Source organism: Paramacrobiotus metropolitanus, unplaced genomic scaffold (assembly GCF_019649055.1).
Source record: "Paramacrobiotus metropolitanus isolate TYO unplaced genomic scaffold, Prichtersi_v1.0 Parri_scaffold0000029, whole genome shotgun sequence".
In the NCBI taxonomy this organism is placed as follows: Eukaryota; Metazoa; Tardigrada; class Eutardigrada; order Parachela; family Macrobiotidae; genus Paramacrobiotus; species Paramacrobiotus metropolitanus.
This window is the reverse complement of record NW_026570249.1, coordinates 534679-560730: the sequence shown is the minus strand read 5'-3', so window position 1 is coordinate 560730 and position 26052 is coordinate 534679. Positions and strand designations below refer to the sequence as shown.

Genomic DNA, 26052 nt, shown 5'->3' with positions numbered 1-26052 from the left:
AGATCGTTCAAAACGATTCTCCGGCAAACCGCTACTCTAGCGGTAAAAGTAGCTTCATTTAGTGACCTTTAATAACCTACTGCACCCGAGTTCGTAACAAACGCGGACTTGAAAAGTTTTGTGTTCTGTTTCAACTTTCATAAAACTATTAATAATTTTGATACCGTAATAGCTGAGTTTAGACCTGTCTACGGGTCAGACGGTTTGCACATGCCCACCGGCATTCGCGTTCTGCCGGTCGCAGTCGCGGTCTTCATTGTTAAGTTAGAATAATAATGTTAGTAATTATTGTCTTTACTCTTTAGTCGCAACTACGCAATGATATATTGGCGAACGTGGGGCATTTCCCAGTGGAAACTGTGCTGAAACCAATAATCCGATACATCGCACTTGCGCATAATATGCACGTAAACCATAAACTTGGATCCATCAGCTTTCGAGCACGAGCCCGCACGAGGAAGTTTTGCGGTATTTCTCAGGTACCACGTGCCCAGCACGCTCGTGTTTTTAGGACATCAACATGGTACTAGATTAATATTAGTGCCGATTCGTACCGTTTACCCCAATCTAATGTGTTTACCGCAAAGTCCGCAATTATCTATGTGACGTACCCCATATGTTTAATGCCGCCTTTGTGCTGTGTTTACCGGTACATCAATCTTCGCCATCCCATGGCCAGCTAAAATAAACATGCGTTTAAAAGTCGGTGAGCCGGCGTTATGATAGCACAAACAGCATTCAGTATTCTCTTGCTCAATACATTCATCGGATTTTTTTTCAAATTCATTCGCAGTTATAATCTGTACACCATGCAGGTCGTGATTGCCCTTTCCGTACTGATAGCGGTGGCCAGCGCGCAGACCTATGCTCCGACCGGTTCCACCGGCACTGTGTCTACGGGCACGCCGCCCCCCAACAACCCACCGACCACAGCATATGCCACTACCGGCCCGGTGGTAACGGGTACCGTTCCGGTGGTGACAACGGCCGCTCCAGTGGTCACGACCGCTTATGCCACTTCCAGTGCCAGCGGCGGCCAGGTGACCACTCAGGCACAGCAAGTAACGACCGGCGCGCAGCAAGTAACGACACAGGCACAGCAAGTGACGACGCAGGCTCAGCAGCAAACTACCACCAAGGGATCTATGGGCGGCGGCAGCTACTACAGCGGTTAACCGGTGATATTGGCAATGTGATGCAGTGCTTCATGTATACAACATGGTTTTGCACCTGTCTATAACGATTCCAACATTTGAGGCGACCTTTTCATAATCTCGACACTGATGCCTCTTCTAGTCGATGTGCGCTTAATTGCAATTAACAAATGCAAGACTGTAGCGACTATTGGAACTATAAAACAACCTATACCATAGGATATTGGACTTTCATAATAACATTGTGATAATTTTGCAGTAGTATTATTGTGAGTGTAGAGCGCGGTATTTGCACAAAGTAAACCGTTCATTTGCTCTACATTGGCGCACCCAGCAAAAATGTGTTTTTCGGTCAGCATATAAACAACAATTAATTACTATTAATCAGTATTAATTACGCACAGAAAAATTTCTTGAAAACGCTCGTCGGTCGGGTCAACAATTCACACTTCGGATTCACCACGCTCCTCACCAGCATCCCGGACATGCACTTCCGCTCGCTCTCGGTCATCCCGCACAACGGTAACCGTCTGCTGGTCTTCCTCGTCAGATTCGCTGGGCTTAATAATCCCCACCTCTTCGACCACTGCCGACTCTTGAATGTCCTGCGTGGTCTCTTCTTCGTCTCGGCCGGACTTGTACACGATCCCCGACGGCCCAGCTTCCTCTCTAAAAACCTCCCTCGACTGCTCTTGAGAATTCCTAATAGGCCGTTCTCGGACGGAAAACGCCGACATTTCTTTGCTGATATATTCTTCTCCGATGTTATTTGACGCCGCACCAGAGCGTATTGGCAAGGAGGTGGTGGGAGGTCTAGCGGATAAGGTCATCAGGGGTGTTTCTTTCTGCGAGATAGTGTACTGGAGCTTATGCAGGTCCTTGGTTATAATGTTTAAGCGCAAGTGAAGACAACCTTTGGAGGAAGTTTGGAGGACTGTATCAAAATAAAAGACACGGTTACTTTTGGGTTAACCCCATAAGTCCATAACTAGTTTCACCGTTATCAAGTTTGCCATTATCAGAATACTGCTTCGATCTCTAACTGTTTTGCGCCTTAGATGTCGCTGTTATTTGGTACGCACTACACAGTACACAATATTTTTAGCACAATATCAGTCAATATTGTATTAATATACATGTGTGTATAATGTATAGCAATGTTTAAGGTAACACACCATAAAAACAGAAGCCGACATTTTATACAAGCATAGATATAAATTGTATACTGCTAGTCTGCTACTAACGTAAGCACTACTTGCCTTCCCGTCCTCTGTTGCGGGCTATCGTGCGAGGATCGTTTAATTCCGGTCGGCGTCCGGACAGCCAACTGGCAAAGCCGCCAGCAACATTCGAGGGATCCGGGGTAAAAAGTCCCACTACTCGCTCCATTTCACTGTACATTACAACAATAAAGACATTCGCGTACTATACTTATATAGATATGTTGTGCATTGTAGAGATATGTACGTATACATGTAACGGATTTTGCAAAACCACGCAGAGTTATACAGTAGGTAAAAATTTTTATCGCATCATCATTGCTATGTCGTGTTACGTTAAACAGCGATAATGCACTTTAGTGCCACCATAGTGACCAGTGACCATAACTTGAGTGTCACGGTGATCATCATCAGCATGAGAATAAGTTCCCGCTAACACTAAATTGCTACGTTACATAATCCTATCATTAGACCATGTGCGTTGGTTACTTGTATGGCCGACAAGTAAGGATCCATCTATACAAGTTACGTCATGACCGAACCCACACCGCGGCGATTCGCTGCCGCGCAAATTAGATGTATGCGTGTGTGAAGGCGGTGCCAAAAATCCATCCACGTAAGGCCCTTACGTGTATGCCTGTAACTCCACCCCTTTGCATGCATACATACAAGTAGCCGATCCAGCTGCCAGTCAACCTCGAAATTTCAAACGCTCGTTTTTCGTTTGCTTCTCAACGGATCTTCCCAATCGACATATCAGAAGATGAAGAATTAAATTTAAAACTTTTTGGTATCTAGCAAGTGGATATTTATGGCGAATCAAGAAAGTTATGACTGTTTTGGTTTCTCGTAGACTTAACATAGGATGCAAGCCACCGCCTCCTTTCACGGGCCTATGCTAAGTCTACGAGAAACCAAAACGGCCATAACTTTCTTGATTCGCCATAAATATCTACTTGCTAGATACCAAAAAGTTTTAAATTTAATTCTTCATCTTCTGATATGTCGATTGGGAAGATCCGTTGAGAGATGTACGAAAGAGAAGTTTTCAAAATTTTGGAGATCAACGGGCAGTCAGATTGGCCACTTGTATATGTACATGCGAGGCAGCTGGCACCTACACGCGTGCCGCACACCAGTTCGCTCAAACACGTTACGACCCATACATACAAGCCAGTTTTCAGGCGGTTCTAACGTTAGTTGTATGTATGCATGCGTAACTTGTACACATACAAGTTGCAGCGCTAATGCACTATTAATTTTCTTGTATGCCTGTTATCGAGTACGAACTACAGTACTAGCTGCTCTGACAGTTTTAATTTAAGATTTTAATGAACCTTCCAATGGCAAGGGGAATATGTGTGACACCATAACCACGAATAACTTCCCTTCCCCAGGTATCCCTTCCGTACGCACAAAACACAATCTGCGGCCCTGCAAATTCAGCACGCGTTCTGACCGACCACGAAAAATATTTACTGATTTAATTAAGTACAGCAGTGTTAAGTACAGCAGCAGCAGATCACGAGTTTTTGCACGCATATGTCTTACATCCACGGGGATTTGTGCTCTTGAATGTTACGTCCAAGGGGAAGTTGTAGACGAAATCCTCGTTATCGTCATAGCGCTTGCACACCTGTGTAATGCCTTCTTCGATTCCCTACAAAACACAACCTGTGTAACCTGCGATACAAATTAAAGAAGCCGAAATGCGCGGATTTGTTACCGTTGTGACCACCCAGTCTTCACCGTATACATATTGATAGCGGACGAACAATTCTGGAATATCCGGATACTGCAAAATTAATTAGATTAATATGGTCCAACAAGCGCACATCGTAATCATATGCAGAGTAGGAACACTTCGGTAAACTGGTCATGCGTGCAGATGCAAGCGAAATCCGTACAAATATTATAAAAAGTGGCTACCGTTCTGTTCTTACCGCAATTTTTTCTATCTGACCTTTGACAGCTAATAGAAAAACCGACATTTGAGAAAGTAAATCGGATTGTTAAACAAAACGTATTAGAAGTGAAACAGGACGTAATTACGCATATGTTTAACGTCTTGTCAGTTTTACGGTTTATGATGATTACTTGCCCGTATGATATGTGAGAAATGTGAGTACTACCTGCACCGCAAGCGCGACAGTTCAATCAATAAACGCTTGCTCATCCGCTCCGATTGCGTATCCCGTTTGATCTACCATTTGCCTATGCATGGGCACATACTGTACAATACAATACACCACCTGCCCATGCCACCTGGTGACCTGCACAATATGACGTGTCTTATGGCAAGTATGTATCAAAATTTATTGGTGGAACAGTATAATCAGCACCATAATACTATTGTAAAATTACGAAAAAAAATTTAATAAGAACACGTTACACTCCAAATGGCAAAACATACTTACACCGGAAGTCCCGGTCAATCACTGATGAAGTAGTGCTCACCATGAATCGACAGTTACGTTAACCGAATAATGCCTACCACCCCCAGGTGAGGCTCTGTAATAGTTTTACTCCAGCCAACTCCCTGTATAAGCCGCATTTCCATCTGCGTTCTGCATGCTGCGGCGTACGGTCTGCTATTTTCACCGCATACACGCTTGAAGCGAGGACCCGCAAAGACCTTGTGGGACTTTTTCATCTTTTCTCCTTAGATTTCCCTTTGATTCATCGTCACAATGGTAATTTGTCTTAATCCGTTATGGATTTAATATGTGGTCTTAACCTGATTTGTTCTTCAGACGAAAGGAACCAGCAGTTTCGGTAAGCGACATAACAAGACCCACACGATCTGCAGACGATGCGGAAAGTCGTCCTACCACATCCAGAAACACCTGTGCGCTAGCTGCGGATACCCCCATGTCAGAATAAGGAGTTGTAAGTACTGATAGTCCAGAAAATTTTGGCTGAACGATGACATGGGTCGGCGTTTGCAGATAATTGGTCCGTGAAAGCCAAGCGTCGACGCACCACTGGCACGGGCCGCATTTCCCATTTGCGATCCGTTTACCGACGATTCAAGTGAGTTGCTGCAATCCTTCACGTTGTTCGTACTAGGATTAACGATTTTGATTGTTTTTTCCCCTACAGGAATGGTTTCCGTGAAGGACTGCCCGATCTGGAGAAACGCAAGGCCAAGGCTGTGAAACGCCAGGATAAGGCTGCTGTTAAAGCATAAGAACTTTTCGATGTTCTTTTTATCCTTTATATGCGTCAGTGGCTTTTCATCCAGATGGAAAACATGCGGTGATGTTTGTCGGAATACGAAAAAGGCATTAAAACCAGGTTCTTGGAGTTTGGGCGATGTTTGAATAGTGTTGTTAGATTTAAAATGTGGTTTAATACCAGTTTGGTGTAATCCTGTAAGCACATTTTAATTTTATTTTTACACTTCTAACTTCTGTTTCCAATTAATTATAATGTTTGAAATCACTGTTTTTTGTTAAATCGGTAATTTATTTTATTATTTTTACGTGATAGGGTTTTCTAGGAATATAAGTCTTAAGAATACAGTACTGGAATATTTTCGAGAAAACAGTCAAAACTGTAATCAATTAGTGATTCTACAAGGCATCACAGGTCAACGGTAAATTGTATTGTGCAGTGAACAAACACATCGGTGCAATTAAGTACACCGTTAATTCCAATTAATTAACAGACTTAACTCCTTCCTTTGTTCCCGAATTTTTGTGACAACGTTTTAATGAACACAACGCGGAGATACGGCTTCGGTTTTGAGAACTGGTGGTTGTTCTAATGGATTAAAATTGTTTTTCTTATTCTAGTCCGTTATATGGTTTAAACTTTTTATATCCGTGTTTTAGAGAAATTTATAGTGTTACTTTGTATGCCCAATCGCTAATACAGGCATTCGTGGGCCCGTGGCAAATGTGGTACGGTACGGTGTGGCAAATGCCAGTTGCATTAGGCCAGTCTTTTATTTTATTGTTTTCTGTTCAGCAACACAGGTTCTACAATGATATTGAAATGTACAAAATAAATAAACGGTATAAAATCTAAAAACATAAACATCTCGATTTTCATCGTGAGAAAATGCAAAAAATGCTCTTGAATGTTCAGATTTTTGACGTCGCTCCCTTTGTACTAATATTCCGTTTTGGCGATACAAATTTTATTAGAAATGTCTACGACCATACCACGTAGAAAACTCCCGATCCCGTTCGATCTCGGAAGATAACCTACGTCGGGCCCGGTTAGTACTTGGATGGGTGACCGCTTGGGAACACCGGGTGTTGTAGACTTTTCGCGATTTTTTCGTGCTAGATGATTAAATTTTTTTGAAGGAAACGTAAAATCCCTATCCGTTAACGAATATATATACGAGTATATCAATAATTTTTTTATTAATCGAATCTTAAACAAAACGCGGATGCCTTGGCGACACGAGCGGTCATTACAAAGCACTGGCTCAACGTGATGTGTGATGGGATGGGCTGGTGTGGATTTGGTTTGCCGGTTGGTTACAATTTGTAAATACACAGTGACGTCATGAGGCCATATGTCTGTTCTCCTATTAAAGGCAATCGATAGGAGGAGGCTCAAGAGAACATTTTAAACTTTACAGCCAGATTGTCAGTTGGCAACACGCACATCGCAAACCGCTTCCAATGTTCACTCTCCAGTACTGAAAATAAAACGTTTTGCATTTGGATTGTATTTGCGATCACCGAGTTTCAGGGAAACTTTGTGTAATCGTTTACTGTCACTCTTCTTTCAGTGAGCAGTGCGAGAGCGAGAGATTAAGAGGAGCCACATGCTCAAGTTCACTCTGTAACGTTTCTGCATTATTGAATTAATCACATCTCGGATCCTCTTTCGCGCATCACTCTGTTCTCCGGGATTTAATCCGATTTCATTTGACGAGCGGATAACCTTTGCTGTTTGTACGCTACGATGGCGGATCACGGGGATAAGGTCCAGCGAACGGAGGCCCACATTACACTGGATCAGCCGCCGCATCCCAGTGCGGAGCAGAAGCTTGACCAGGCCAAACAAGAAGCGGGCGCGGCGGTGCAGCACACCAAGGAGGCGGCGGCGCTGAAAGCGGACGAAGTCAAACACGCAGCCGAGCAGAAGAAGGAAGAGGTGAAGGAGGGCGTCCAGCAGGCTGCGGCCACCGTGGCGCACAAGGCCGAGGAGACCAAGCATGCTGCCGCGCAGGCTATCCATGATTCCACGCAGAAAGCCCACGAATCCTTGGAGCATGCCAAGGCTGCGGCGCATGAGAAAAAGGAGGAAGTGAAGCACGATGTGAACCAAGCCGTGGATGCCGGAGTGCACAAGGTATGGTGTGGAATTGGATAGTTTCTTAGTTCAAATATTGCTGCTGTTACGGTGTTACCTTGTTGAATTATTTTAGTTACGATTAATTATAATGTTTTTGGGAAATCGTTACAAAGTTTATTGTGGGCTGTATTTGTAGTCGGCTACAGTCTTTAACGGTAACTATTTTGCCAGAGATGCACTTAAATGTCAGTATCGTAGACGCGGGAAATTCCATAATTTTTGTTGAAGCAATGAAGTGTCAAGTTGTAGCGCTTCTTGAACTTCGAATTCCTGAGCGCGCCGTGTGCATCGTTTTTAATTTATCAATTAACTTACCTAACTTACGAGTTTTTAATTTTGCTGCAGCTACCTTAAATGTAATTATCATCGGAAAAAAACGTTCAGCTTCATCGCGTTTTTGTCGCTTTGAGTTTTCGATCGTATCTGAATTGTTTAAATGCAGTAATTTACTATTCTTTCTGTTTTTCATACTGTTGTCTGATGGTTGTCAAGTGCGTGTCTATTCATTTTGTCCACCATTCATTTTGTCCACCCATCGTTTTGTCCACCCATCGTTTTGTCCACCATTCATTTTGTCCACCATTTATTTTGTCCACTATACAATTCATAGAGTACGGTATTTTTATTTTCTATAAGACAAAGCTAGTGTGAAATGAATTTAATAAACTGAGATGCGCGCAGCAATCTAAAACATAATACTTTGTATGAGATTGTATACACACGCAATTCGTATATCATTAGTATTCGTTACTGTGATTTCAGTTCGCATGCCATTGCTACAACAATAATATACGTTGCGGTTATTAAAATTTTGGCATATTTGCACGTAATACTGATAACGTACCCAGTACTGCGCAGCTGTTTATGCGTCTCGAAACTGAGCGGGTTAAGTAATAAGCAGACAGTAGACATTGAGGCAAGCAATACAGATGAGTTCGATTTATGCACATGATGTAGCGCGCATCTAATTCCTTGCATCTGCAAGTACGTATACTTCTATGTAAATCGAACTCCCTTGTCAGTTGAGTGTTAAGAATGATATTATTATTATCTGAAAGTCGAAGAATAAAAAATACATTGAGCACGATATCCTGCGCAATTAGATTGTGATTATTTATATATGATAATAATGGCTGAGGTGACGTTTTCTTTGACTAATCGGAAGGGAAGAGTGCTGAACTACAAAATTTGTCCACCACACGAGTGGTGGACAAAATGAGTGGTGGACAAAATGAGTGGTGGACAAAATGAATGGTGGACAAAATGAATGGTGGACAAAATGAATGGTGGACGAAATAATAGGAAGCCGTCAAGGGCGTCAAGTGAGGTGTAGACGTATAATGGAACTGTGAAGTGTGAACGTAATTTTTATTCTGAAAGAGGAAGTGTCGCAAGGAAATACGGCAATTTTTACGCGTTTCCCTGGTGAATGAACTACAGCGTGTGACAATGTAAGTACAGATACAATACTGCGAGTATTAGATTTGTTTTTTAATTACGAGACACGCGTCGGCATTCACAGTCAGCAGCGGACTTGCATGCGGCATGTGAAATTCGTCACTGCTTGGTGGGTGTGAGTTGTGACTGTACCATGGTGATTTTTATGAAAAGCGAAAATATCCCTGACTTGTGATGCTCTAACTCATGACGCTGTCGGACGGATCATGTGAAGAAAAGCCGATTTAGAACAGGCTCTCAAAACTAATGTTGGCACTACGCATACCACAGCGATTCCAGCTGTGCAGCTGACCGGAAATGTGATAACCTTTTTCTCTTTGACTCGCGGTGGTGTGTGGTGTTCCAGCCTCACCATACAGCTTGGATCTGTAGTTAGTCTTAAAATAAATGGCCTCCGCCGTAAAATAACTTACGACTGGCAGAGCTGGGTCGGTAAAATGTGACATGTGGTGGGTTGTTTCCAATCCGGCTTTCGATTTATCGAGCCGGGGAAACGATGTTAATATGCTTGTCCCGGGAGGAATGTTATTGCTCAAGTAATGAACTGTGCGGGGAAAAATGTTAAATGGGTTATGAGCTCACTGTCCTTCCCGCTGGCTAGAAATTTGTTTGAATATTCATGCGGTGGGAGACGACTCGTAACATGCTTTCACGAACCGTCCCATAAATTAAAATGTTTTAGGGTGTGTCTGTCTATATCATAACGGCCTTTAAAATAGATCGCGAATTTAAAAGCGTATGAATTTAATTTTTATGTGACAAGCAGTATTGGAAAGCTTTAGTAGATATCGCAAAATCTAATAAAATAGTATCGATGTTTGATGTTTTTAATACTATAAATATGTGTTTTTGATTACAGAGTAATATTAACACGGAGTGATTAAGATACACTGATACAGTAATATCGTAATGCGTTGAATGACGGAAATGCGACCAGTGGATAACATTTTTCATTTTCTGCTACTTCGTTACATAATTGATCGCCTGTTTTTGCTTCAAGTTTATTGATAACGACAGGAAACACGGTTTAACTGTATTAAGCTTTTTTGATTACTGTTAAACCAAACACTACTGAGTTATTGAATTACTGAGTTTTATTACTCGTAGACGCTTATGTGGCAATCCAGCGTTAAAACTTTAAACGTCAGAATTTCCGGAAGTCACAGTTGCTAATTTACTGTACTACGTCGTAGACCATTCAGTAAATCTGTCTTATTTCGTTGTTTCTTTTTAATCGCATACTCGTCTCTTGAGAATTTTAAATCATACAATTAAAACATGCAGTGATGTTGCAAGTTTTGAAAGCTGCATTTTAGTGATAATAATTATTTGTTCTCAGGCACATGAAGCAAAAGACGCCGCGGCCACCGCACTTCATAATGCCGCAGAATCCGGGAAGCAGACCATTGAAGGTATTAAACAGGAAGCTCATGAAGTGAAAGAGGATGTCAAAGCCAAAGCCGCCGATGTTGCCCATGATGCTCATGTCAAAGCCGAACATGCCAAAGAGCAGGTCAAGGAAACAGCGCACAACATTCAACAAGGAGCGCAGCATGCTGCAGATGCTGCTGCACAGAAAGCGCATGAAGTTGCCGGAGCGGTGCAGCAAGGTGTCCACGACGCCAAGCAGCAGGTACTTGTCATTAGAATTATGTGAGACAGCACACTTGCATATATTTACTGTTTTATTTGCTAACGGTATCGGTCTGCTACCTATTAATTTTTATTCGCATTTTACTATACTTACGTTTCTTAAGAAACAAAAACAGGAAGAAAAACACGTTTTTTGTAATGTTATCTTCTGCAGGCCCATGAAATCAAGGAAGATGTGAAACATAAAGCCGAAGAAAAAGCGGAAGCGGTGAAGGAAGGTGTGCAAAACACCGCCGATGCCACCGCCCAGAAAGCCCATGAATTATCCGATGCGGCCAAACAAACCGCCCATGACGCGAAGGAAGCTGTGAAAGAAAAGACAAACCAAGCCGTCGATGCTACACTCCAAGCCGCGCACGACGTCAAAGTCGCTGCGGAGGAGAAAAAGGAAGAAGTCAAACAGAATGTCAGTGAAGCGGTGGATGCCGCCAAACAAACCGCACACGATGTCAAGGATGCCGCTGTGGCTAAGAAGGAAGAAATCAAGCAGGATGTGAATGCCGCGGTGGCAGCGGCCCAGGAGACAGCGCAGGACGTGAAGGCAGCAGCCGTTGAGAAAAAGGAGGAAATCAAGAAAGACGTGAACGAAGCAATTGACGCCGCTAAACAAACAGTCCATGATGTGAAGGAGGCAGCCGTTGAAAAGAAGGAAGAAATTAAAAAGGATATCGCGGATGCCGCCGCGACAGTAAAGGAGGGCGCAAAGGAAGCTGTGGATGTGGCCGCCGAGAAGGCTGGCGAGGTGAAGGAAGCGGTTGTGGAAGGAGCCGCTTCGGCCAAAGATATGGTTGTCGGTAGGTTGCCCCTGCTGACAGTCAGTAGTCATATTTTTTATCATGAAACCGTTTAATTTGTGTTATAATACTCAGCTAAAGAATTTCAATGATTTTGTCCGTACTGCAACATATGATTCTTTCTCATGCCAATGCTTTTTTTCGCAAACTGGCTGGTAAATTTGTGATATGCTGGACTACTGATTAAGCAGAACTTGTACTAAAAAATTTAAAAAGATCTTGTTCCATACTGCAAAATATCTTTCTGTCTTATGAATTCTTTGTTGTCCTTTCAGTCTCAAGAATAAGAACTTGCATATTTGGTTAACTGGCTTTAAATATTAAGAGAATTTTCCATTTGTTAGGAGCCGCCGTTGCTGCCGGACATGCCGTTGCCGATACCGCTGCTGCAGCCGGTCATGCCGTCGTGGAAGGAGCGGCGACCGTGGCCGGTGCTGCCGCCGCTGCTGGCCATGTTGTCGCCGATGCCGGTGCTGCAGCCGGTCATTTTGTGGCCGATAAGGCCGCAGTTGCCGGCCACATGGCCGTGGAAGGCGCTGCCACCGTTGCGGGCGCTGCCATTGCCGCCAAAGACCTGGTCGTAGCGGGCGCCGTGGCCACCAAGGACGCCGTCGTTCACGGCGCGGAAACCGCGGTCCAAAAGGCCCAGGAGGGGGTGCATCTGGTGGCCCAGTCCGTGCAGGACGCGGCAGCGGCTGTCACCCACACCGCACATGATGCCAAAGTCACGGTCGAGCAGAAGGTGGAAGATGTCAAGGTGGCAGCGGATGAGAAGTCCAAAGAAGCGGCACAAGCGGCTATCGATAAGACCCGTTCAGCCACGGATGCCGCTCATGATAAAGTGCAGACGGGGCTGGACAATGCTGAAGCGCATGTACAGGATCAAAAATCGTTTCTGCAGCAGGCAAAGGAGGGCGTTGTGCACGCGGTGGAGGCTGTGAAGGATGCTATTTTAGGTATGGGTTTGGCGGTCAATGGGGCAGTTTATTTTTATAAGAATTTCCATTGACGTCAGACATGTGAAGTATCTGTACTGGAATAATCGATAATACCGTTAAGTTGATGAGGATGTTCATTGTTCCATCATCCATAAAAGCCGTGTATTCAACCATTTACTAAGATCAATCTGGGAAAATAAGTTATATTTCCTTGGTAAGAAACATTATAGTTTTATTTTATTTTAATATTACGAAAATGTAAAAGGTGGTATCGAGTATCGACAGCCTGGTACTGGGTTAAGAAAGATCGGATACTGTACTGATTGTGAGTATACTCGTAAGTCGTATCTGTGTTTAATGCTACCCAGACTGCTACCGCATACCATAATTATTATGGTAGTATCTGAATATGAACATGACACAGCGGTCGAAGTTTATAAGAGGAACAGTTACTACCACGATTTGTTTCAGTGGTTTGTTTTAATTTATTTTTTACGCTGCTAGGCGCTCCGGCTCCTGTTGCTCCTCCGGCTGACGCCCCTTCGACAATTCCAGGGGTTCATGTGGAACCCCAGGCCCATGTTCTTCTGGAACGTGATGAACGAGTGGTCACTACCACCGAGCCGGGACATGTCGTCCACGCCGAACCACCCCCAACAGCTTAAACAAACGGCAGACCATCGTCTAGGAGGCTTTTTTTAAGCAATGGTCTGCTCTTCACGCTTCAGTAACTGAAACGAGGTTGAATCTTGGTTTTTTTTGTGAATCGTCGTCTTCGGTGGCTTCCGTTCAACAGTTCCTTGTGGATTCCCGCATGCTTTGGGATCCGCATTAACTCTTTACTATTGCTCGAAATCCCATGCCGCTTCTGATTGTACAATGCTCATCAAATGCCGCTGTGTACATTTTTATATCTGTACAGAGTTGTGAAAGCACAGTGTTAAAAGGAAAATCATTTTTGGCAGTTTTGTTTCGCTTAATAAAATTTGCTGTTGCCTGAAGTACGCATTTTCTGCTTAATACTGTCAAGTGGTGGACTGTGTAGGGTAGTATTGCCAGACAGAAGTGATAGATAAGAATTTGTAGCCGAATTTTAATATGTAATTCGGATTCTATTGTTTACGTGCCGGGTTCTTTACGGAAATTTTTTGTTGTAACAAGTTGGATCACAGGCAAATTTGCAAGATGATTTTATAGTAATAATACCAGAAAAATGCCACAAATACTTACGTGCACTGTACAGATATTAAAGGATCTCGGAATATTTATTTTCTCTGACTCCGATAAACTGAAAATACCGAGCAAACGATTGTTTGTACTTATCTATTATCAGTATGAAATCGACCGAAAGTAGATGCTAGGGCTGCACAGTGCACATCCCTTCTCTCCTGGCGATATGGCAAAACTTGCTCGACAAGTCAAGAATACGGTACTACGAGTATTTTCAGATAATTCTTCTCAGAAATGCATGTGGAACTACTTATGTCAAAACTGTTAAACAACAGAATTGTCAAGTTGCCACTCAATTATCATCATGCGATGGCTGCCATAGATTACCTTTAAAGTGAATACCGCTACGTGTTCTGCGTGGTTTCCTATCTGGAGCATGTGTACCGGCCAGCCAATGAAAAACAATATAGATCGTAAATATAGCAGCCAACCAATCAGAACGCAGAAAACTCCGCCACGTCGAATGCGTCTGGTTACTCCGCCTGCCGACCACGCAACAAATTTCAACATCGGATTTTCGTTGAAAATCACGTACCTTTTCGTTGGTGCATCGTTAGTAGGTTTTTGGTAGAGCTACTGTTCTCGTTATCGACGCTTTATCGTGTACCTTAGCCGTGCAGTACTCTACCGCGTGGATCTACCCAACCGTGTCATTCCCGTTTCTCGTCCCAGGAAAACATGGCCGCCAAACAGCGCATGCGTCTGCAGAATGAGCAGCACAGCAAGAAAGTCACCCAGCGTGGCAATGTTAAACCGTCCAAGCCTGAAGGAGATCGCACAGTTGGACCCTGGCTTCTGGGATTATTTATCTTCGTCGTGTGTGGATCGGCTATATTTCAGATCATTCAGAGCATCCGGATGGGAGGCTAGCCGCATAAACGGGTCTGCCACGGGAGAAAATGTACAAAAAGATGGATTTTACGGCTTTCAAGAAAGTTTATTTGCGAACATGGTTAGCCAGTGAATTCTCTGTATGCATATGTGGGCCAATGTGTAATCAACGGGAATTTGATTTTGTTTCTATCGAATCAGCATTCCAGCTCTGATTTTTTAACTGTTTTTAACTGCCTCGGACTGTGCATGATGTGTTAATTTGTCTCGATGCCAGCTTCGCCATAGCCGTCAGCGCGATGAATGATAAAATTCCACCTCAGCATACGTGCGATCTGCTGCTTTTCGTATAAGATATTTTGTCGCTTGGGTACTGCACTGCTACTTACTTTACTGACTATTTGCCTTTAATTTCTAATTTGGTTGAACTTACACCATACACAGTAATGAGGGTATGAAATAAGCTTGCAGGTAATTTCATTTCTGATTCCCAGAAAATTGATGCACTATCTCCGATTCTCCACTCCTCCAATTTTTACAATCGTCAGAATATTTAATTATTCGTCGGAGTAGAGACAGTTCTCTGCTACTTCGGTCATTAATTTCCTTAACTGACTTAACAGTCAGAAACAGAAAGGAAGACGTGGTATGAAATTTTTAAACAATGTTACTGTGTTACAATAGTTATTTTCATTTACATAATTATTATTGTAAAATTTTTATGACTTTATTATAGTTCCCAACTTCCCAGACTCGTACCGTACGTACCGTCTACAATCTGTATGTCAACTGCCACCCGCTGGTAGTGTGCCTTAGAGACACAGGGACTAATAATATTAATAATAATGCTATGAATAGAAGTATTCCATTTCCCGAACCGTCAGCCTGTCCTTGTTTTGGGTTACCGCGCGCAAATCCTCCCACGCGAAACCGTCATCGACTAATGCTTTTAAGCAGCACAGTAGACCTGGGTGTTTTCTGTTACGACTGTTTACCAGTTCGTTGATTCCGACAATCTCTACATCCACGGAAACGAAGTTTTCGCTGTAGATAGGAATCATAGGACTATACCAAATTACCTTTGTACTCGTACAATATTCGCATTGAGAACTGTTTATTTTTCGATTCAGTTATTCCCTTTCTGCGCTCCCTCGTAAATTATTAAAGTTAGTTGATGCAAGTGTTGTTAACGTCCAGCAGCGAAGTGCGTATTATATACTAGTAGAATCCGTTATCAACAAATAACGACTTTAATTTTGACATGTGTTAAGATTGTTTTTCCGGTTCGCATTTGTTTATGGGCTTAATTATTGGTGAAGGCTCCGCATACCACCTTTGGCTCCTAGTACCACCTTTCATACCACCTTTGGCTCCTAATACCACCTTTTGTACACCACTTTTGACTCCGCATACCACCATTTAATTTTTTTCCAGTTGGTTTATTATGAAATAATGGTATCTGGGACATCCGATTGGTTTGCCTGTGCAGCCAAGTTTAAGATCGGCTCTTCATACAAAGCTGCATAGGAGGTTATAAAATTAAATCATGATTTTTATTTGCTCGCCTATGTAGTCTGAAGGGTTAGAAATTCTTTCTTTTCACAACACTCCACTATCCATTTTCGGATACCTCTTTCAGTGTGCGATGTTTGCAACGTTGACAGTATAGACTGCATCCAGAAAAAGAACTTCCGGTGTGTGTTCGTACTGTTTTTCCATAGCGTCGATTGCGGTACTGAACGCCTTCGAACTGCCGTCTTTTGCAGCTGGTATACCGAAAGATTTGGATCTCACTTCTTGATACCACAAAATTCGCTTGATAGCAGTTTAACTTCAGCTTAAAATTTTAAAATTAAATGGTGGTATGCGGAGTCAAAAGTGGTGTGCAAAAGGTGGTATAAAAAGCCAAAGGTGGTGTGAAAGGTGGTACTAGAAGTCAACGGTGGTATAAAGGTGGTATGCGGAGCCTTCACCTTAATTTCTGTATTTGATGGTTGTAATTATAAACTTGTAAATACAGAGTTTACAGGCTCATATCGGTGTGCGACTCAAGACGAGGGGCATATAATATTTGAAAACTTGTCAGTGGATTTATTTTTATCGTGTGTCGTGTTATACTCGTACCCCGTGTGAAAGTGTTCATTTCTGCAACGTACGCATGCATCGATCTTGCACAAAACTACCTCAAAAAACAAAAATGTAATCATTGATATTACTCTGTACAATACTGTACCTACAAAACTTTGTAGATGAAGTATTGCTACTAGTAGCTCCTTTAAATCAATTTTGAGTAGCTAATTTTGAACTTTAATTTTATTATAAAATGTCGAATAGTATCTACACCAATGAATTGTTACGAGAACATAGTGCGAGTAATTATTTTAAACCCCAATACTTCAGTGCGTAATAGCTGTAGACCACTATTACAGTAATAACTTTGTGGCGATAAACATAGTAACACTGAAAAAACGTTTAAGTCTCGTTGTCACATTTCTTCCATTTGCAGGAAAACTGGATGGCAGGTTCTTAGCTCTAATGCATAAATCCATGGCACTCAAGATGAAATACGATACACACTGGCGGACATCTAATGACTGCGCGTATTTTGCGTACCTACCTGAAAAAAAAGTTACGTAAGCAATTAGAGAAGCTATATGTAAAACAAATTCAACCAGTTTATTTTTAATTGCACCTGTTAAAGATGGTACCTTTTTTAGTCTGTGCGCTCACTTACCGGTGTTTATTATATAGTGACCTTTAGAGGCCACGTACGGGGGTTACCAGTCTGTAGAGTCCCAGAATGTACTAACTCTTAACACTACCATCGTTCATTCCATTATACGACCGGCCACAAATAACTGCCTACTCCGAAACTTTTTCATCGCGCTCGTCAGAACAAAGACGCTTAACATGCTGATCTGCAAGGGAAGTAGATGACTGAGAGCAGCTTTCGGATAAGCTCCGCTTGCGAACACCGCAATCTTCCGTCTCGGCGATGTACTGGTCAACGACGTGTCCCGGTGACGACTGATCTGAATCCACATCCGAATAAGCGCACTCATCCAGTACTGTTAACATTCGGCTAGGAGATAAAGTTGACGACCTTTCGGATGCATGTACGGGGGTTGGTGACCTTTGGGATACACATACCGGGGTTGATGACCTTTCGGATACCGGGGTTGGTGATGACTTTTCAGCTGTCAGTGGTGTTGACTCTTCTCGACTGAACTCAGATACGCTTTGCCGGTTGTGGTCCCGTTGTTCATGGCTTTTCTTCGAACTTCTGTCTTTGCTGCGCTCTGATTCTGATGGACTATTTCGGTCTTTTGTGGCATCGCTTTGTCGTGATAAATCATAACGCGAAAGTTCCACGCGCACTCGCCGACCGCAGATCATTTTCCCGTCGAGATACAAACAGGCTTCGCTGGCATCGTGTGCATAAGCGTACTCAACAAAACCGAACCCGGGAGGATTTCGGGATAACCACACGTTCCGGACGGGACCAAAGATGCCGAACAAGTCTTTAATCTCTTCCTTATCGCCATCGTTACCGAGATTTCCAATGAATACTTGAGTCGTACGCTTGGCCATTGCTTAATTACCAGTTTCCATAAAATACACTTTAAATTCGTCGACTTTGGCGCTATTAAAAACAGTCAATGAAACTTGACTTCATAGTTCATAGTCATACGAATGACTTCATGAGGTGGAAAGTGAAGGCATTAAATTGCGGTGTAAGTTTGAGGTGGATGCCACTTCAAAATATTGTTAGTGGTTTTGCTGAAGCGCCCATAAACAATCACTTTAGTTAATTAAATTTCGCAGCCTTGCAGGCTGTTGCTGCTTGTGTTCAGCTCGCCAAGGGTGGATAATAATAGTCACTGGATATTCCCAGAATGTTTTACTATCATAACTTTTACGGAGCCACCGATATAGTTACTTCGTATCATTTTGTACCAGACAAATGCGTACTACTCATACATTTACGTTCGTGTTCACAGTCTCTGCCCTTTATAAAATCGCTGAGTTGGATTTTTGATTTATTCTGTCTCACCTAGCTTTATTGGAGAATCTCAGAATACTATGACACATGAATTAGTAAGTAAATTATTATTTGATCTGTATTTATTAATGTTTGGTGACTACGCGGTGAAACGGTACACCTGACCTTTCTTTTAAAAGCTACGTTGAGCATCGGTGCCTTCGCTTCGGAAGGCATTTCTCGCGACACAGCAACCGATAATCCATTACGTTTTTGTTCAGTAAATGCGCAAAAGAAAACTACACTATAACCTTTAAAAAGATTGGCAAAACATAAGCTGCCCGATTCAACAGAAAATTAAAATGACACACCGCCAACTTGGCGTGAACGGGGTGTACTTAGAACACTCTCATGGGAACAAGGAAATTATACCCGTACACAGACCCGTAACCTTGCACAAAACCATATCCCGGCGGAACTATAATCGGATTAACCGATTTCACATCCGGGAACACCGGTCCATTATACACATTCAACGATCCGCTCCCAAAGTGTCCATTGGTGAATGGTCCTGACGGATACACCAGCGGTGTTTCGCGGTGGACTCGACCGCTGTAACCAACGGGCGGGTGGATGGCCTCCATACTGGTTGCGGTTTTGATGCCTACAGTAATGCCAAATAATGTACAAGATGGAATATGAAACAAAAAAAATACCCGTACCGTTTTTCTGGGAAAATAGAAAGATCTGCCACTAGAAAAATATTAAGCACACTATTTGCAGTTATCAATTTTATTTTACGGCCAAAAACTGGACTGATGCAAGAAGCCAGAAGGAATGGGTTTTGAAAATTTTGTGGCGAAGTTGAAAATGTGGTACAAGCTATTCTTATTTCTCCCGTTTCTTATCAAAGCATTTGATTCTAATTTTCCTGGGTAGTTTACGTAATTGCTTATGTAACAAAAATTATCTCAGGTCGAGTATTACTTCAGATGGCAGGGAGGCAAAATAGGGAAACTTACTTTTGGTACGTCCTTTGTACAGTAATATTATTTTAATATCGAATTATTTGCATAAAAATTACGGTACAAACTGTTGGGATAGTCTGTAGTTAAGATTTTACAATCAAGGTAACTATTTACTTTTACTAATCAAACAGTATTAAAAAAAATCAAGAAAATGAATACCTGCCAAATGTTTCGGTTTACAAAATTAGGTTAATAATACTAATCAAGGAAGTTAAAATCAAAACATTCTTGTCAGCAAGATGTACTCGCCGAATTCTTACAAGTTTCCGTAATGTGATACCGGATTCTCATAATTAGTAATAATGTGCCAAAAACTGGAGTACAGTAAGTAAAAATTATTATTAATTATCATTCATCAAATTTAGCTTACCATCGATGATTCTGAAGGCCTTGGACGCTTCACCAAAAGCATTCGTGGCTGTGCAGCGGATATCGTCAAACAGCGAGTGGTCCTCACTGAAGGGAATGGGGCAGCTGCGGTGTGTGCAGGGCGGCGCGTTCTTGTCGTCCAGTTCGCGCAATTCCGTTCCGTTGCGGGACCAGGTAAACACGGGATCCACCGCGCCGCCTGTGACGGCGTCACAAGTCAGATTGACCATATTATCGGCACCACGCTGCACCTTGGTCAGGTATTCAAAAAACTCCGGAGCACCTGCGATAAACATACAAATCACAATGAATTTCTCTGGAAACAGCTAACTTAAAACTAGAAGCGCGCACATTATATAAAAACTGACTGCAAATCTGCACACTAAAAGCTATAAACGGATAAGCGAGTATTTCACGACGTACGTTCGACGGCCAACGTAATCATCCGCGACGCCACATCGATGTGATCGCTGCCGTCATCGCTGGCGTTGGGCACGACCTGATAGGCGATACACTTGTACGCTCCAGCGTCGGTCCGCGACACGTTGGTGATGGTCAGCGTCAAACCGTTAGCGGCATATTTGGGGACCAGTTCATGAGCTGCAAATTAAAATTTCAAAATCACTTCTCCATGTCTCACCGAGCACAAGAGGCAAAAATAGAGAGCGAAAACTAACAGAAAATCCAAACACAACGTACTCTTGGTGATGTTGGTCCCGTTGGGAAACTGCCAGTACACGGTGACCCCGCCCAACGCCCAGTGGGGCACCGTCGGCGTGCTGCACACCAGCTCCACCTCGTCGGCTCCGAGATAAGTGAAAACGATCTCCGCTGTACCAGATAAATTAAGGCTGGCTGTAATACAACGCGGTAATTTTTAATTTATTTGTCTTGCATCGGCGTAATTGCATTGTCATGCAACTAATTACTACTAATAAAAAGATTACCTTACAATGTTAATTTATTATTTGACGTTAATAGTAATACAGGCGAAACTTACGAAAATAATTGATGAAGACACTGCGGTGGCCCTCAACTTTACCGCCAATCGTCACCAAACAGGTATAATTGCCCACATTCTCCGCGCCAAAACGTTCAATCTTGGCTGCGGCCATCGGCGAGCAGCGGTGCGTTTTCCCGTCATCACCCGGCAGCTCCATTGAAGGCGCCTCAAATCTGCAAAACACATTCAGCGGATATTTTCGCGCTAAGGAATTCTGTACTATTATTCAAAAAATAATACGGTAATTATATTAAATAAATTAAATCATTCTTAAGCATAATAAGACCAGAAAATAGCTTACCGGAATTTAGCGGTGCTATTACTTTCCAGAGTACTATTGGCGACAAATAACATCCGATTGCTCATGGCCGAGCATTTGACTTCTACAGTGGAATTCTGTTGGACATATTTTATGCCGGTCGGTGTCCAGGGTGCGAATACAATGTCGATATCCGGGTTAAATACGGCGGACACTGCAAGAATTGACAACCTCATCTGCAATTTCTGTTAGCATAAAATAGTTCCACTCACTTGTTGTTCAATTCAAAAATGTTGTGAACAAAACACGAGTTCTTCAAACTAAGGAAAGCAAATTACTGAAAAATAGATATCTATTAATTATTTTTTTTTCATGTCACAGATGCTGGAAAATATTACTCGCATTTCAGACTTTCCATCAAAATTACAGTACCGTAAAACATAAGGTCAGAAATAAAATTGCAGTCGCCTGAAAAGTGACAAAATGGGAATTTATTTTTATTTTTCAGTACGAAACTCATATTTCGTTTTCTTTTCCTTATTACGGATCGTTCAAGGTAGTGGCGTAACAGCTTAATAATTTTGCAGGAATTGAAGGTATTCATTACCAACAAATCTCGAAATTAGATCAGATAACTGCAGAATTCAAAATTACCGAATTACTAGTACTTTCGTACCAAAATTTATTGCCCGCGTGGTAAAGAATGCTTTATCGGTCAAAAATTCTAACACACACTCATTGTTAATCGTGCAAAATACACGCTTCGCTCCAACGGACGAAAACATAAAAATTTCCCAAAGAACGACAATTCGACCGCAATTTTCCACATAACTAATTTGCAGGGAATTTATTTTAACAAATTTCAATCGGGATAATGGCCGATTTACGACTACAGGTTGGGTAATTTCTGGAATTTTTCCTGCCTTATCGTGCAGTGCTATCTGCGGTCATGCTTTATGACCGGTAATAATCAACTGACACACGACTCAGAAAATTCGCTGTCTATGTACATGTGCCTGTCTGCCTCTTCTACACTGGTCAGCTAATTAAACCGGACGCGATCCAGTGATTCACGTGCGAATGAATGGGCTAAGACCGCGCAGACAGGCTTTTTGGCTAAAGCCGATTGCATAATAGAGAACAATCAACGGCTCCGAGCGTTCGAGGAACCGCGCATGGAAATCACAGTAAACAGGCATTTCTGGCGATTTTCGCTCGGAATGGTTTAACAGCCTGTTACAACCGCAAAAAGTTTTATAAAAATAAATTAATATTATTAATCTGCAGAACAACGGTAAAACTGATAACTGCCGCAGGAAAAATAACGAAGAATTATTTTTCCTGTGATATTAGTTTTATTTGATAAATTATGAATTATTTCTTGATAAAAATCTCAAGTGAGTTTAATTCAAAGTTAACCTGTCTGTCTAACGGTAAATTTTCCCTCAATTTAATGCTTACCGAGATTACAGTATTTCCATTTAAAAATCGAAATCAATAAAAAATCACAGAAAGTCTACACCACACACATTTTATGCTTTTGCAAAATTTTTTACATTACAATAATATTATCATTTCTGCATTTTTCAGTCATCGGTTTCCACAGATGAACGACTCGCTATTTTAACAATATGAAACGAACGATTCCAATTAATTTCAAATTTCCACTTTGGTCCCACACGTTTAGGAAAACCAGGAAGTTCAGGCAGGATTTTTTCCAAAAATTTTCATTTCACATCAATCATTCAGCTCTTTGAGTTTTAAACAGACAGGAGAAATCCATGATTATTTTAATAACTAACCTGTTGATAGGAGGAATCCACCGACTAGGATCTTTACCAGATCATTCATCTTCAAACCGGAGAACGACGGACGGGATAGATAAAAACGACAACGCAAACTCTTTGAGGAGTGTGGACGGACTTCCAGGAGAGTGGACGGATTCTTCCGACACACTTTATCACAAACCAAAAGGTTTAGAGATCTAATTTTAATTCTACTAGGATCAACAAATCGTGACCAACTCAGTCTCAGCGAATAAACCTAACTGAAGCGATGGAAGTCGCTAAACTGGCTGACACTTTAATTTCAAGAACCCACAAAAGGATCGACTGATTAAAATGCGGCGTCACGGCTGGTCTCGATGTGCCAGTGTGAATTCAATGGACTTGGGCTAATATCCAATGGTCACAGCTGAGCACCGAAGCCCCGCCTACTGCGAGGTTGTGGTGGTTTATTGGGACAGCGGGGGCGCTGCAAGCATTGGTCAAATCACATTGATAATACGAAGTACGAGTACAAGTATACTTATCGTTAAATCTGCATGATAATAAATATAATGTACTTTATAATATGATGATAATATATATAAGTGCATTAAATATGGATACGATTTTTAATTAATATTGTTAAATAATAAAATTAATACCTTAAATTCTCACCAAAACCGTTAAGGTTGTTACGCCGCTACCTTTATATATCGTTCCGTAATAATAAAAGGAAATGAAATATCGTACTAGAGTTTTAGTATTAAAAAAATTAGGAGTCAGTTTTCATTTATGCACTTTTCCGGCGACTGAATTTTTTTCTCGGAACTTAATGTTGTAAAATTACTGGTAAGTCAGAAAGCAATAGTTCCCAACTTCCCGGCATCAGTGACGCTCAAAGTACTGTAATAAGCGTTTATTTTGAAGAAATTTACTTTCGTTAGGTAGAAGAACACTTTTTTCCCGTTCACAACATTTGAATTGACTTTGTGAAACTACTGGTGCTCCCATTTTAATTCCGTTGTACAAGTACACGCACAAATTAACTTATTGCTTTTTTTATAAGTTTGTCTTTAGTCTTCCCCATCAAGTTTTGCTGTGTAATGACTGACGTTTACATTGACAAAGGAATACTGCATATTAAAAGGGCTTTAATTGGGTTATTCACATTAACATATGTTAAAAGCAAAATTACGCAGCTCATCATTTCAACACATAATACACTTCGTCCAGTCTCTTACCGATACAAAACGTTTCCTGAACACAAGCAGCGTTACCTCGCATTAAAGCAACACTGATTCTCTGCTTCAGAAATTAAGTGGACCGTTTCTCCTGTGTCCTCTCAAAAAGCATCTTACCGAGTGTAGACATCTTACATTTCGATTCTTTACCCCCCACACACATTGTTTCAAAAACCAGAGCAGAGAAATTGAAATTATCGCGTAGATATCCGTGCTTGTGGTTTTTCTTCGCCTCAGCCATGGTGGCGGCAGCGCCGGCTTCCTGGTATGTCTTGGCGATATAGCTGGAGGCCATGGTATCCGTGCAGGTGACATCCCACACCCAGGATTTTCCTTGACTGAAGGGAACCGAGGTCATGCCATCCGGCCTTTTCTGGGTATCGCGGTAAAGGCCGGGTGGCTCGAGAACGGAAGGGATACTGGCTGACCCACAGGCGCGATGGATCACATCTCTGATTTCGTTATGACGGGAAATTTTTGCTTTCAGGTGCTTGCATCCTAACCCGTGATATCCCCATTTGTCAACGGTGCTGCCGCATTTGCACCGGTGTTCGACGCATACTGGGGCGCCGATGCGCTGCGCAATGGAAATCCTAACTTCGGTATTTGACAACATAGTGCCGAGGCTTGCCACTGGGACCGCATTTAGCCACAATCCATATTATTGCATTAACGCTACACAATAGCAAACAAGTAGAATGCAATGGGGGGTAGGTTTTATTGCATAACCATACTGGCATCCACAGATGCCGGGTGTACAGCACATCATGGTCAATACAAACACACAAACAGGCCAAAGGTCATCCTCCAAACCCCCAAAACGCTAGCTATGCTTTGCCGATCCTACAGCTGATTGCATGGCTTCGCAAAATCCTCGGCGTAGGTCCTCGGTGCGAGATATGTATTCCTGGAAGCAGTCGCTCCGCCAGTTGCCTTGCGCTTTAATGAAGTCTTCGCCCAGTCCGGATGCGGAAGCAAACGTTGTTCCTCCCCGTCGTAACGAATGCGTTGACCAGTTAAGTGGATCATAGCCGTTGTGCTCCATGATTGTCTTTAACGATTGGTTAAAGACTGCAGCTGTTAGCGGCTTTATGGTGTTGGCAATTCGGTAGCAAAATAGCGGGTCCGAAGGTGATGGTTTGCTTTTATGCATCATGGCTGAGATTGCTTGAACAGGACAGAAAATTGTCCCTTGAATCTGTGGTATTGGGATTTTGATTGTCGCAGCTTGAAAGCGGTTAGTTTTTAGCACTGATACTGAGAGGATAGCATGATTGTTTAGCAGAGACAAGTCTTTTACTTGTAAACTCTTCTTTCTGTTATTAGCGGCAAGGAACATATTTGCGCTACGCAGTAAGGCAAAGAATCCCGTGAGACAAGCAGCCCAAAAGGCCTTGCGGATGCGTCTGTTTATAAGTAGCAGGGAGCGGTGTATAATAGCTAAAATATCGAGTGTGATCGCTTTTCGTTTGTTCGGACGTTCGAGGCGAGATCGCTGAACACCCGCTAGCGCCTGCTTAATGACGAAGTGGTGTAGATTGGGAGCATCGACGTTATGATAATTGTGTAAGGCGGTAATACTAGCGACATAGTTTAAAATTGTTGTATATTCTAGCCGGCGAGCTAAATAGGCAATGAACAAGGCGACTGTTGTCTCGGAAGCGGGAACAGCTTGCAATCTGTAGCGAGAACAGAAGCTACGGTACTGTTTCCACTGGTTCATTCGGGTTCGCAGGGATGAACTTGAGTACGAGTTTATCCTAAGCTGGTTGAGCTCGGTGATCAATTCTCCTGTATTGAAAAATTA

General features: G+C 42.3%; 6 protein-coding genes and 1 non-coding gene across 9 annotated transcripts; 4 read left to right on the top strand and 3 right to left on the bottom strand.

Moving 5' to 3' along the window:
- The first annotated feature begins 809 nt into the window (after positions 1-809).
- LOC129588286 (mucin-2-like) lies at positions 810-1175 on the top strand. The gene has a single exon (XM_055482453.1). The coding sequence runs from the start codon at positions 810-812 to the stop codon at positions 1173-1175; it is 366 nt and encodes a 121-aa protein (XP_055338428.1).
- Positions 1176-1344: 169 nt separating this feature from the next.
- On the bottom strand, positions 1345-4457 carry LOC129588314 (B9 domain-containing protein 1-like). The gene is made up of 6 exons (XM_055482478.1): positions 4318-4457; positions 4101-4169; positions 3926-4034; positions 3712-3808; positions 2414-2547; positions 1345-2088 (listed from the first exon to the last, which is right to left on the bottom strand). The coding sequence occupies exons 1-6, from the start codon at positions 4363-4365 to the stop codon at positions 1598-1600; spliced, it is 948 nt and encodes a 315-aa protein (XP_055338453.1). The 5' UTR covers positions 4366-4457; the 3' UTR covers positions 1345-1597.
- A 460-nt stretch (positions 4458-4917) lies between these two features.
- LOC129588315 (probable 60S ribosomal protein L37-A) lies at positions 4918-5680 on the top strand. The gene is made up of 4 exons (XM_055482479.1): positions 4918-5067; positions 5128-5263; positions 5323-5407; positions 5477-5680. Exons 1-4 carry the CDS (start codon positions 5065-5067, stop codon positions 5562-5564), a joined length of 312 nt encoding a protein of 103 aa, XP_055338454.1. The 5' UTR covers positions 4918-5064; the 3' UTR covers positions 5565-5680.
- Positions 5681-6529: 849 nt separating this feature from the next.
- LOC129588471 (5S ribosomal RNA) lies at positions 6530-6648 on the top strand. The gene has a single exon (XR_008690480.1). It is a non-coding gene; the product is annotated as a 5S ribosomal RNA (ribosomal RNA).
- Positions 6649-6947: 299 nt separating this feature from the next.
- Positions 6948-13537, top strand: LOC129588468 (uncharacterized). The gene is made up of 5 exons (XM_055482677.1): positions 6948-7690; positions 10491-10784; positions 10959-11598; positions 11943-12554; positions 13041-13537. The coding sequence occupies exons 1-5, from the start codon at positions 7301-7303 to the stop codon at positions 13199-13201; spliced, it is 2097 nt and encodes a 698-aa protein (XP_055338652.1). The 5' UTR covers positions 6948-7300; the 3' UTR covers positions 13202-13537.
- Positions 13538-17083: 3546 nt separating this feature from the next.
- Positions 17084-18293, bottom strand: LOC129588467 (serine/arginine-rich splicing factor 3-like). Of its 2 annotated transcripts, none has more exons than XM_055482675.1 (2): positions 17332-18293; positions 17084-17210 (listed from the first exon to the last, which is right to left on the bottom strand). In XM_055482675.1, exon 1 carries the CDS (start codon positions 18186-18188, stop codon positions 17460-17462), a length of 729 nt encoding a protein of 242 aa, XP_055338650.1. In that variant the 5' UTR covers positions 18189-18293; the 3' UTR covers positions 17084-17210; positions 17332-17459. The 2 variants fall into 2 exon arrangements, with proteins under 2 accessions (XP_055338650.1, XP_055338651.1); XM_055482676.1 differs by having other exon boundaries at positions 17178-17214.
- Positions 18294-18824: 531 nt separating this feature from the next.
- LOC129588466 (uncharacterized) lies at positions 18825-23373 on the bottom strand. 2 transcript variants are annotated; one of them, XM_055482674.1, is made up of 7 exons: positions 23041-23373; positions 21281-21474; positions 20977-21152; positions 20676-20831; positions 20400-20576; positions 19978-20259; positions 18825-19243 (listed from the first exon to the last, which is right to left on the bottom strand). In XM_055482674.1, exons 2-7 carry the CDS (start codon positions 21472-21474, stop codon positions 18978-18980), a joined length of 1251 nt encoding a protein of 416 aa, XP_055338649.1. In that variant the 5' UTR covers positions 23041-23373; the 3' UTR covers positions 18825-18977. The 2 variants fall into 2 exon arrangements, with proteins under 2 accessions (XP_055338649.1, XP_055338648.1); XM_055482673.1 differs by having other exon boundaries at positions 18826-19243; positions 21281-21452.
- Between the last annotated feature and the right edge of the window lie 2679 nt (positions 23374-26052).